This window comes from Dreissena polymorpha, chromosome 4 (assembly GCF_020536995.1).
Source record: "Dreissena polymorpha isolate Duluth1 chromosome 4, UMN_Dpol_1.0, whole genome shotgun sequence".
NCBI lineage: Eukaryota > Metazoa > Mollusca > Bivalvia > Myida > Dreissenidae > Dreissena > Dreissena polymorpha.
Window position 1 is genome coordinate 57,178,561 of NC_068358.1, and position 13,263 is coordinate 57,191,823.

Here is a 13,263-nt window from a genome sequence, read left to right on the forward strand (position 1 = left end):
AATTATTTACTAATTATCACGAATTTATTTATCTTAAAACAAAATATATGCACGACTATTTTTTATTGATAATAGAATCTTTATATGATTTCATCCTATAACGCTTGAAATAGTCCGCGTGCATATGGACGTAATTATCATATTAATAATAACAGATATGAACCGGTACACTGTGAAAAATATAGGGACACAGAAGCGGTCTGATACATACTGGTTCATTTCTGATCCGAGGATTTAAAAAAATTTCGGCGTTTGAAATTTATTGACAGAGACGAAAATTACTTTCCCTTCAGTATGAATATGCCACTAGGCGAGCGCTGTAGAAACACGAGGATATGCGTGCATGAGTGAACAGTGGTCAGTTTTTGTCATTCGGCCCTCGGAACTCGCATAGGGTACACGTTATTTTTATAGAAATGTGTGAATTATTTCATATTATGGAAATGATATATTAAATTAAATAGTTGATACATGTATCGAACTAAATTGACATAGCATGATACTGTATGATGACTGAGGAAAGATTGTATTATCATGCGTGCTATTATTTGATGTATATTTTATGATTGCTGTTAGGATGTTGAATTTAATAATAAACGGACAGCCGGTAAGTGAGTCCCAGCGGCTAGTAGCCGGTATGTGAGTCCCAGCGGCTAGTAGCCGGTATGTGAGTCCCAGCGGCTAGTAGCCGGTATGTGAGTCCCAGCGGCTAGTAGCCGGTATGTGAGTCCCAGCGGCTAGTAGCCGGTAGGTGAGTCCCAGCGGCTAGTAGCCGGTGTGTGAGTCCCAGCGGCTAGTAGCCGGTATGTGAGTCCCAGCGGCTATTAGCCGGTATGTGAGTCCCAGCGGCTAGTAGCCGGTATGTGAGTCCCAGCGGCTAGTAGCCGGTATGTGAGTCCCAGCGGCTAGTAGCCAGTATGTGAGTCCCAGCGGCTAGTAGCCGGTCAGTGAGTCCCAGCGGCTAGTAGCCGGTAAGTGAGTCCCATCGGCTAGTAGCCGGTGTGTGAGTCCCAGCGGCTATTAGCCGGTATGTGAGTCCCAGCGGCTAGTAGCCGGTATGCGAGTCCCAGCGGCTAGTAGCCAGTATGCGAGTCCCAGCGGCTAGTAGCCAGTATGTGAGTCCCAGCGGCTAGTAGCCGGTAAGTGAGTTCCAGCGGCTAGTAGCCAGTAAGTGAGTCCCATCGGCTAGTAGCCGGTGTGTGAGTCCCAGCGGCTAGTAGCCGGTATGTGAGTCCCAGCGGCTAGTAGCCAGTATGCGAGTCCCAGCGGCTAGTAGCCGGTATGCAAATCCCAGCGGCTAGTAGCCGGTATGTGAGTCCCAGCGGCTAGTAGCCGGTATGTGAGTCCCATCGGCTAGTAGCCGGTATGTGAGTCCCAGCGGCTAGTTGCCGGTATGCGAGTCCCAGCGGCTAGTAGCCGGTATGCGAGTCCCAGCGGCTAGTAGCCGGTATGTGAGTCCCATCGGCTAGTAGCCGGTAAGTGAGTCCCAGCGGCTAGTAGCCGGTATGTGAGTCCCAGCGGCTAGTAGCCGGTATGCGAGTCCCAGCGGCTAGTAGCCGGTATGTGAGTCCCAGCGGCTAGTAGCCAGTATGTGAGTCCCAGCGGCTAGTAGCCGGTATGCGAGTCCCAGCGGCTAGTAGCCGGTAAGTGAGACCCATCATCTAGTAGCCGGTGTGTGAGTCCCAGCGGCTAGTAGCCGGTATGTGAGTCCCAGCGGCTATTAGCCGGTATGTGAGTCCCAGCGGCTAGTAGCCGGTATGTGAGTCCCAGGGGCTAGTAGCCGGTATGCGAGTCCCAGCGGCTAGTAGCCGGTATGTGAGTCCCAGCGGCTAGAAGCCAGTATGCGAGTCCCAGCGGCTAGTAGCCGGTATGCAAGTCCCAGCGGCTAGTAGCCGGTATGTGAGTCCCTGCGGCTAGTAGCCGGTATGTCAGTCCCATCGGCTAGTAGCCGGTATGTGAGTCCCAGCGGCTAGTAGCCGGTATGCGAGTCCCAGCGGCTAGTAGCCGGTATGTGAGTCCCAGCGGCTAGTAGCCAGTGTGCGAGTCCCAGCGGCTAGTAGCCGGTATGTGAGTCCCAGCGGCTAGTAGCCGGTAAGTGAGTCCCAGCGGCTAGTAGCCAGTAAGTGAGTCCCAGCGGCTAGTAGCCAGTATGCGAGTCCCAGCGGCTAGTAGCCGGTATGTGAGTCCCAGCGGCTAGTAGCCGGTATGTGAGTCCCAGCGGCTAGTAGCCGGTATGTGAGTCCCAGCGGCTAGTAGCCGGTATGTGAGTCCCAGCGGCTAGTAGCCGGTATGTGAGTCCCAGCGGCTAGTAGCCGGTATGTGAGTCCCAGAGGCTAGTAGCCGGTATGTGAGTCCCAGCGGCTATTAGCCGGTATGTGAGTCCCAGCGGCTAGTAGCCGGTATGTGAGTCCCAGCGGCTAGTAGCCGATATGCGAGTCCCAGCGGCTAGTAGCCAGTATGCGAGTCCCAGCGGCTAGTAGCCGGTATTCGAGTCCCAGTGGCTAGTAGCCGGTTTGTGAATCCCAGCGGCTAGTAGCTGGTTTGTGAGTCCCAGCGGCTAGTAGCCGATATGCGAATCCCAGCGGCTAGAAGCCAGTATGCGAGTCCCAGCGGTTAGTAGCCGGTATGTGAGTCCCAGCGGCTAGTAGCAAGTATATGAGTCCCAGCGGCTAGTAGCCGGTATGTGAGTCCCAGCGGCTAGTAGCCGGTAAGTGAGTCCCAGCGGCTAGTAGCAAGTTTGTGAGTCCCAGCGGCTAGTAGCCGGTATGTGAGTCCCAGCGGCTAGTAGCCGGTATGTGAGTCCCAGCGGCTAGTAGCCGGTATGTGAGTACCAGCGGCTAGTAGCCGGTATGTGAGTCCCAGCGGCTATTAGCCGGTATGTGAGTCCCAGCGGCTAGTAGCCAGTGTGTGAGTCCCAGCGGCTAGTAGCCGGTATGTGAGTCCCAGCGGCTAGTAGCCGGTATGTGAGTCTCATCGTCTAGTAGCCAGTATGCGAGTCCCAGCGGCTAGTAGCCGGTATGTGAGTCCCAGCGGCTAGTAGCCGGTATGTGAGTCCCAGCGGCTAGTAGCCGGTATGTGAGTCTCAGCGGCTAGTAGCCGGTATGTGAGTCCCAGCGGCTAGTAGCCGGTATGTGAGTCCCAGCGGCTAGTACCAAAAAAACAGAGTTGTGTTTGTTTGTTATGTAGGCAAAGAAAGCATGTAAGGGAAATGCGCACAATCCCTGAAATGGCGTACGCCTTTTCCTAACGGCGTATCCCCCAATTTCCCCAACCCACCTCGATTGTTTTGATATTTTCGAAAAAAATAAAATCATTTCATATGTATGGGATTGAAAACATTGTAGTTAACTGTATTTGTGAATACTTAAACGTGCAATATCATATGAGTTTGTGTCAAGTGAATGCTAGTTTGTAAAGAGTTTTGTTTTGAACGGTTGGTTATAGTTAAATGGGCCACCCCTCATAATTTAAAATCCTGCCACTGTGCCTGATGACCTCGTCATTGTTATCGTACAATGGACGTTGGACTGTGATAATGCTATCGCAGTAGCTACATCACAAAAGCATATGCCGTTAATCAGTAAATATTGCGCACATACATTTTCGCGTACATTACATGTTCTCACAAACCTTTAAATATATTAACTAAAATGTTGTTATAATTATTTTTGAGTTCCATGTTTTGTTCTCATTTATATCGTTGCAATACAGCTGAAGTAATGTGTAACTATTTTAGGTGTAACATAAAAACAAAGGGCAATTGTACGCAGTATGTGTACGAAGTGTTGACAGTATTCTTTCCAAAGCATTCCGAAAATTGTGCACCTTACAGTAAATAATTGTTAGTAAAACTAAAATGCATTTAACTATTAGGTTGCATAAACATGTATAGAGAAATAAACGCATTCATTTTAGGAATAAGTGACACGGGATATTTATGACTATCATGCATTCATTTTATCGGTATGAGTTTGTGATTTTGGTATTGGCTTTGAAATGTTCGGTATGCCATGGGTTTATGTGGTCCTCTGGAAACAAAACTGGTGAGATTTTGTAATATAGTATTATATAATTTCATTTCCATTGTTTACTTTAATCATTTGATTTACATACCAGTGTGTAGGTGTAACTAACAATATTACTTCAGAGTGTGTTGTGTAAGGGATATAACTTTTTTTCGTTTAATATGTGTTAATATGTAGAGTTTCCAGTATATGGGAACTACATTGTTAAACATATATGTAATTGTAACATATTCCCGAACATTGATTGTAAGATTTGTTTAGTGGAGGAGAAATAGATAACGTCTTTAAACATACGTAAAATCTCCACTTTTCACCGAAAACATGAACGCCAAAAAGGATCATCAAACGAGTTTAACGGATTACAAAAGCAAGCTGTTACGAATGATAACAGCAAATCAAGAATGCGGTGATTAACTGAAAATTTTCAAAGATTACGCCGCATATATGAAATGCACTTTAATGAAGTTATTCGTTCTCAATTCATAACAAATGAACTTTTAGTGCCATCTGTCAAGATATCTCCATACTCAATCAGTAGTTTCTGGGAAATGTCTCGAAAAAGAAAAATAAGTGCAAATTCCTGGTTGTAATACTTTGTTTCACGAACGAAAATAATGTAAAGAATTTAAGTATTAAAACAAACACACGAAACATATTTCTTTTAAACTTACTGGTAGTGAAAATAGGAAATCAATTCGTCTTTTTTTAGTTGTTCGCGTAGCGAACAGCTAATGTTGTTACTGAAAATTTCAAGTCAGTTCGCGTTTACTACCCTACACACCTGCCGTATCCGCGCGAGAAAGAGTTGTATAATTTATGCAAGAGGTTTGAGTTCTCCAACTATATTCATTCACAAATGGTAACATTATGTGAATATCGTGTTAAATGGAATATTTTTTAACGGAGCTTATATAGAAAAGAATCAATATACAATGTTTGTATTATACACGTCGCGGAAGAAATTATTTATGGGTTCGGGAAGCGAACAGCTAATATTGTTACTGAAAATGTCAAGTCAGTGCGCGTTATCTACGGAAAGCCTACTACCCTCCACACATGCCGTATCCGCGCGAGGAAGAGTTGTATAATTTATGCAAGAGGTTTGAGTTCTCCAACTATATTCATTCACAAATGGAAACATTATGTGAATATCGTGTTAAATGGAATATTTTTGAACGGAGCTTATATAGAAAAGAATCATTTAACAATGTTTGTACATGTATTACCGGGTATACCCGTCGTGGAAGAAATTATTTATGAATGATTAAAATAGTCCACTATCTGCTGCGTCTTAATGACGTAGTACAGGTCATTCATAATCTAATACTATTAATAAATTCGGGAGAATCGCTGCGTCTTAATAACGTAGTAGGCCTACAGGGGCTGTTAATAGAATCGGGAAAACAACGCAATAGTATAAGGTTACGCTCGTTTATATTCTCTATAAAAAGTTGAACATGAGTTCAACAATAACTTCAGGGATACGATAGACAACAACAAAAATGCGTCATAATCGCTTAAACCGAATATAAAAAAAACAATTAAATATAACAAGAATTATCTGTTTCGTAATCTCGTTCATGCTTATACAGCGGGCTTGAATTTAATATTTCTGGGAAACGTTATTTTGTTCTCAACAGATAGCGGCGATCTTTTGTATTTACGGGTGCTAACAACGCAATAGTAGAAGGTTAAGCTTGTTTATATTAACAGTTCTCAATTTATAAAACGTTGAACACGAATTCACCAATTACTACAGGTGTACTATAGACAACCTCAAAAATGCTGTATAATCGCTAAAACCGAATAGTAAAAAACAACTAAATATAACAAGAAATATCTTTTAAAAAGGTAGTCGGCGTAAAAGCTGTCTTTGAAATAAAGTTTGCAATTTACGTTTCTTAATAAATAAACTGAAAACAAAAGTTTAACTATTGTGTTATTTTTCACTTGTAAGTCGCATATTCACCGAATGAAATGTCTGTTTGTCAAACCACAAATTAGTGTTAGTAGATTAAAATTATACTACGGAAGTGCACATCATATGTGTCTTCACGTGCCTTATTGAGTATATTTCTTCACTATCGAAATATATCGTAAGTTAATATTTGATTTAAACGCAGTTCTCTTTCGACACACATTTAAATAACACTTTCATAGCCGCGTCATGCGAAAATGGATCTTATGCGTTTCGGCCAGCGTATCTTAAACTCAACATGTGCATTAATTTTGCGCAGTCTGGTCAGAGGCGATGCTGTTCGCTATAAAATCAATCAATGTGTTATGGTATCATTATGTATCTCCTGACCAGACTGAGAGATGCGCAGGCTGAGTGGGCTATATATATATATATGATGGGCGCATATGGAATAAGACCCATTTTCGCATGACGAGGGTCATTAAAAATCTCATTTCGAATTGTAAATGGCACATTTTAAAACAATGCATTTCGATACAAACTTGATTTCAAAATAGCAAACTTGGGTTTTAATTAACGCGTAATTGTAACTGGGCCACATTTTGTGTCGTTTGAACATACAGACGGTAGTCCGCAATTCTTTACACTGAAAAGTGCAACATCCTTTGAGCACAGACACCGTTGGGTAGCCAAAGTTCAGAGGTTTTTATCTCGAATCAGCCTATTAAATATTCGAAAATATTCACGCGTGTCTTCTGGCGTTATTTAAAAGTTAGTTAATGTCAAAAGCTGGGTAAAACAGCTATGCCGAAAAAGCGCGTTTGTTTATGTTAGAGTTGTTGACACCGTGTGAACTGCTAGTGTAACAAGTAATGCATAAACAAGAAAGTACGGGTCAACAGGGCTGTCTTTATGACTACCTAATTCGTGAGTAAAAGTATTGCTCGCAGTTTTTTTTCATCAATTATCTTATTGTATATTTTGAATTTGTATATGGTGTCAAAAATCGAAAGTTGTGTACAGGGAATTTTCATCATGAAATTATATTCTTAGTGAGAAAGGTATTCGATATTCCAACAATATTCATTTAATATGATGGTGATTGCAAATTGTCTTTATATTCAGTTCTCATTATCATTTTCATCATACTTTCTATGCTTTCAGAACGCCCAAAAAGGGCCATGTTGTTGTTATTTTGTCTAAGTTATCTCTAAAAAATAAATATGATGATAAAAAGTGCACACAAATCTCGACCCGTGCGTTATGACACACTCTTTATGAATTTGAATGGCGTGTGTTCATTTCAAACTTGCAATAAAGTTTGAAAAATGAGTTGCGTCTTAAATTATGCAATAGCGAACAACAACAGTGCCTTCAGCGCTTTGATTATGTAAATGACACCATTTGACTTTTTTCAGACTATATAATTGTTTAACAAGTCCCAGAATAAGAAAAAAGTTTGTAATATATAGCTACATTAATGTGTTTTGAAAACTAAACAAGCAAGTTTATCACGCAATAATGCTCTCAGGACACATGTTTGGGCATAAGAAAAGCCAGTTTATATGTCAAAATTGAATTCTTTAAGGTCATTCAACCATGAATGTTTCCATGGTTTCAGGGACAACTAGCCAATTGTTATAGAGGAGTTTCAAACACAATTTTGGTATTACATGAACATACAAGATAAGTATTGATGCAAAGCATCAAAGGGCGTCGGGAATTTCAGAGTAAAAGGCACTCAATGAAGTTACATGGAACGATTTTTTTCTAATGTAAATATTAATATATTGGCCGATTATTTTAAACAAAATAGAAAAAGATACTGGTATAACCATTATCTATAATTTTGTGTTATAACCCCCAAATAACCATTATTTATGATGTTGTGTTATAACCTCCAAATAATCATTATCTATGATTTTGTGTTGTAACCCCCAAATATTTCATAGTTCATTTTATTTACATTGGTTTCCTTGTTTTACTGGCATCCGTGTGCAGTTCATTAATGGAACAGAACTGAGTAGGTTTAAAACAATCTGCTTCATCTTGTAAGCGTAATTTAATATTTTTCTCAACTTCAAGGGGAGATGATTCTGAACTTATTCTTACGTTGCTCATTTACGATAGGGGTTGAGTACTCATTGATATGAAAACACTGTAAAAGTTTGACAAAAAATGAATGAAAACTGTAAATTGCATAAAGAAGCTGCATTTCACAATACTTTGAAATTCAGTAAAAGAACATAATAGATTTATTGCTCCGATATTCATCATTTTCAATAGGGTTCGAGTAATACTGATATAAAAACACTTAACAAGTTTGGAAAGATTCAGAAGAAAGTTGTGAAATCTTTTAAACAAGTGGAAATTGTTTATTTTGTCAAATTTAATAGAAAAAAACTCTGGACTTATTGTCCCGATGTTTCTCATTTTAAATGAGGTAAAAATGCTCATTGATATGAAGACACTGTAAGTCGGGAAAGAATCTGATAAAAAATGTTGACATAATCACCTAACCAACCAGTTTTTCACTTTTATTTTTAAATTCAAAGAGACATAATTCTGGACTTATGGTCCGATATTGCTCATATAGAGTTTGGGTTGGGTCCTCATTGATAAAAAAAAAAACCTGTGCAAGTTTGGGAACAATCGGATGAAAATTTTGGACTTCGAACAACGATTTCAAAATATCTCAAATTCTAAGGAAGATAACTATGAACGTAATGGTCGGATAATGCTAAAGGGCCCATACCACCTGGATAGTGATACGTGTCGCGCTTCGTGCTCTATATGTGGTTCTTAAAAAAAAACTCCGAGGAGTGCTTGACTCTAGGGAAACGGGTTGCTGGGACACAGCTCCTCCTTGGTAAGCGGCTGCTTCCTTTATCGCAACTCATTGTTACAATCAATAATACGTGTCGCGCTTCGCGCTCTATATGTGGTAGGGATAGTACTTAGAGCCTATGATAGACATCCATAAAAATACATGGATAATAGATGTGTTGTTTGCACTTATTTGTTAATATAAAAACACGTGTATTTTTTTATAAGATATTTAAGTGATGTAAGAAATTTTAATTAACGTTGTCACCAAGCGGCATCCATTTATTTTAATAAAAATGTCCAATAGTAGTAAAATGGATTTTAAAATGTCTACATAAAATAAAGCTTTATTATATTTATTAACCTGACTGAAAAAAATTGTCAGCCGCCGAACTGTTCCGTTCGTGCCGGAAGCCGGGGGCCTAGAGATGATTGTTGCGTAAACAACTTCAGTCTAACGCTCTCCCAACTGAGCTATTCCGACTGACATCATTTATGTACTGCTATTTGGTGAAGTTGTGTATAGCGATCGTTATGATATGTCTATTAATAAACTAATACATTGTACGTTTTCGTACCACTACGCCTTCCAATAAACTTGCTTGCGCGATAGGTCGTCAAATATCGTACTACATTGATTCTCCACTAAATAAGCAGATTAGAAAAACCACAAAATAAATGTATTTTGATTATGTTTTGTTTTTATACAAAACCAGAAAGTTTCGGGTATTTGCCCAGTCCCTGTGATCTTTCCCCTGTGATCAGTTGTTGATTAGTTATTAATTAAAACAATTAGCTTTGCATTATTGGCAATAAATGTTGTAATAAATGTAATAGGCACAAATGCAGTACTTATTTACACTAATTTACACAAAAAATCACCACTATGCAAGATATTCTTAAAACAAAAATATATACATTGATCCGTAAAATAACTTCTCCTCCCATAAGCGAAAAAAAAAATGCATTACATACTAGTCGCCGCTCTCCGGAGCGACGCCAATTATATAGTGGAAAACAGACAAAGGGCAATCATTTTGACAAATCTTGTTGCAGCAATAATTCATTTAATTACATCACTTTAGGGCATTAAGCTGAACGACATCCAACCAGTTTTAAAAGGGGAGATCAAAACAAACTTTTAGGGCTATATATTCTTGAGTGAAAAAAGAAAAAGGCCCATATCTCTGCAAAAACATGTTACCCCAAAAATTCATTTTTACGATCCTGTACACATTAAGGTCATTCAACTGTCAACGTTAAAGCGAGATTCACTAAGTATTTGTTGAAAACACCAGCTTTTTGACAAACACACGTACAGACGTACGGAAAAACGGACAGACAAGTCCAACGTATAATGCCGCCAACTCAGTTGGGGAAAAAATATGATAGGTTCATATTATAATTTATGTAAAAGTTGGGGAAAATATTTAAAACTTCTATCAATAAAAACAAAACAAAAATGCCACAAAGACCACTCTCGTTAAGTTTTGTTTTGTTACAAAATCATGTTAATTGAAAACAATTTATGTCTTTCATTTAGCAAAACTAATAAATATTCTTTAGATACTTGGAATAGTCATCAAATGTTTCACTACGATATTTAAACATATTGCCAGTTCAAAACGCGTTGAAATTCACTTCGCATGTTCAACACACGATTTCAATAGTTCATAAGCTCTTCTTCAACATAGGTTTGTGTAATCTCAATGCGTTTATATTATACGACCTCGTCATGCGAAAATTGACCTTATGTCATTAACGGTGAGATAAGCTCCAAACGAGCCTGCGCATGCGCACAGTCTGATCAGGAGCTACACTGTCCGCTAATGAGACCACGAAATCTCGCGCGACGTTATACCCGACAAAGCGATGCTCCTAACTTGACTGCCCTGATTGGACAAGCTTGTCTGGAGCTACGCTGGCCGATTATGAGACCACGCAACCTTGCGTAACGTTAAACCGGACCTCGAAGCTCCTGGCTGCGCAATTGCGACTGGGGCCATTTTTGCGCCACATGCCTTACGACCCATTTTTGCATGACGCGGCTCATATAGGAAAAGGTACCATACAGGTTTATGTTTTCATCTCCAGTCCAAACAACAACACCCAACGGAGATGATGACTACGACTTCTACGGCCACGATGATGAGGACTCTAAAGACACACCCCACGAAACTGACAGTGTCAAAGCAGAAGCCGGTAATCATTCTTGTAGATTTTTCAGAAATGTGCAGACGCGCATGCTTTTTAACGAAATATTTTTTTTTCCGTTATACACATGGAATCACGGGTTGCATAGACCATGGTGTGTTATAAATATGTATATGATCTTTATAAGCCATAGCGGGACTGCATATGCATACCACTGCATGTCATATGTCTGTACTCGTTGTAGAGAACATAGCGGATCTTATTGTTAATACTATAGCGGAATTCTACATGTATGCCATGGCATTAAATAAAATATATCTCCACTAAATGTCGAGACCATAGCGGCTCACTTTATGTATACCATGGTATGTAATATCCATCCACTCATTGTGGATACCATAGCGCGACTGCGTATGTATTCATTGTAATGTTATAATTCTCCACTCATATAGAGACAATAACAGGACTCTATGTTTATACCATGGTATGCCATATCCATCCACTCATTGTAGATACCATAGCGCGACCGCGTATGTATTCATTGTTATGTTATATTCTCCATTCTTTGTAGAGACCATAGCGGGACTCTATATGTACATGTATACCGTGGTATGTAATATCTCTCCACTCATTGTAGATACCATAGCGTAACTGCGTATATATTCATGTGCATATTATATTTGTCCACTCTTGGTAGGTACCATAGCGGGACTTCATGTATACCATGGCATGTAATATCCCTCATTCATTATAGGGACCATAGCGGGTACAGTGTTTGGCGTTTTGGTGGCCGCGGTCTTTCTCGCGTTCGTGGTGGGGATGTATTTCAAGCAAAGACGGTATTTTTTCTCTTTTAACTATATATGTTATTTTGAAATACGTGCATGCTATTTATGAAATATGCAAGACATTTATCACCAAGATAAAGTTTGTGACATTTGTGCTACACATATTAATTCAAATAATATGTATAATTTATGCTAATGTGTTAACGAGTGCCAGGTCAGTGTATATTCTAACTTATAATATCTGAAAGTGAACTTTATGAACAACGTCATCCAATCTGGGTATGCAACATATGTTTGATAACATCTTAGTTTGATTATTTAGTGTGCGTTTTTCGGATTTTTTTCAACGTTTCCAACAGTATTTATGACTGAAAAAGTGTTGATAACCGCGAAAAAAAATCTAACGAACCAACAAAACTACATATAATTTTAAATCAAACTTCATATACTGGCCGAAAATCGTGCAATTCATTTGCAGGCAACGAAAGGAAAGGGACACCGAATCCAAGGTCCTGCACACGTCCAGGATGCATGCCGGGGTATATATGCCTACCACATCGGAAACCGAGCTTCAACAAATGCCCGGATACACTGCCGCACGGGGATCAGACGCGAGTCACTCGAGCAGGGGACAGGAATATAAATCTCTGCCCAAACATCCAGATTTATTTGAAAGTGATTCGGATGAAGAGCTGTGGAGCAAGAACGCTCGATAATTAATAATGCTCTTTTGAGACAATAAAGATCTTGTACAAGACATAGGATTTCGGAAAATCCTGCAATAGTAATTACATTTTATCAAAACGTGCATCCAATCACCGCTTGATTGTTCTGTGTGTTTATTGAACGATCCAATACTTACACGCAAATGCCGCCAGGCCTTTTTTTATTTGTGCAATCAAATCCACACTTAGTTGTGTTTTCTTCAATGCAATTCTGAAATTCATATGTTTATTATAAATGAACAAATATTAGAGAACGTGTATGTTTGATTTATATTAATGTTTGTAAAAGTGTTTGTATTCGTTTTGGTGTAATTTAGAAAATGCAAATATGAACAGGTGTATTTTTTTCATGTTTAATGATCTATATCTCAATAGCTTGCTAATTGATGTACACGCATGCTGGTTCTGCGAGCCGCCTTACTTTCCGTTTAACGAATATGATCTCGCTTATGTTACGAGCACATTCGACTAAAAATGTTAAAATTGCTGAAATTTAGAACAGTTTGTCTGTTTCTACCCTTTTGTAAAGAATATGACCAAACCACTTCCCTCACGGAATTACCATGATTGTCCCCGACGTAAGTACGAGATCAGAATATTGGTAATACAAACACTTGTAAAAGGTAATTTCGATAGTTTAACGTGTCAAAGAAAACGTGTTCAAAACCAATGACAAAAATGCTGGTTTCACACACTTTGCTTACTTATAACCTTCAAAAACACGGGAACTCTAAATAGGAAAACCCAACTCGGTGCTATAAAAACAGCTTTAAGTGTCTGAGCGGCATGTTAACAACAATATCACGTGTTCAGTAATAGACGGATCT

The 13,263-nt window shown here is 39.7% G+C and overlaps 1 protein-coding gene across 1 annotated transcript; it reads left to right on the forward strand.

Moving 5' to 3' along the window:
* The first annotated feature begins 3,713 nt into the window (after window positions 1–3,713).
* Window positions 3,714–12,935, forward strand: LOC127878932 (uncharacterized). Its single transcript, XM_052425499.1, has 4 exons — window positions 3,714–4,043; window positions 10,864–10,971; window positions 11,678–11,762; window positions 12,190–12,935. Exons 1-4 carry the CDS (start codon window positions 3,938–3,940, stop codon window positions 12,425–12,427), a joined length of 537 nt encoding a protein of 178 aa, XP_052281459.1. The 5' UTR covers window positions 3,714–3,937; the 3' UTR covers window positions 12,428–12,935.
* Window positions 12,936–13,263: the final 328 nt, after the last annotated feature.

Excerpts from the sequence above, each read along its gene's own strand:
- LOC127878932 (XM_052425499.1), top strand. The coding sequence starts at position 3,938 with ATGACTATCATGCATTCATTTTATCGGTATGAGTTTGTGATTTTGGTA. Across the intron at positions 10,972-11,677 it reads CAGTGTCAAAGCAGAAGCCG|GGACCATAGCGGGTACAGTG; the intron begins GTAATCATTCTT and ends CATTCATTATAG. Across the intron at positions 11,763-12,189 it reads ATGTATTTCAAGCAAAGACG|GCAACGAAAGGAAAGGGACA; the intron begins GTATTTTTTCTC and ends ATTCATTTGCAG.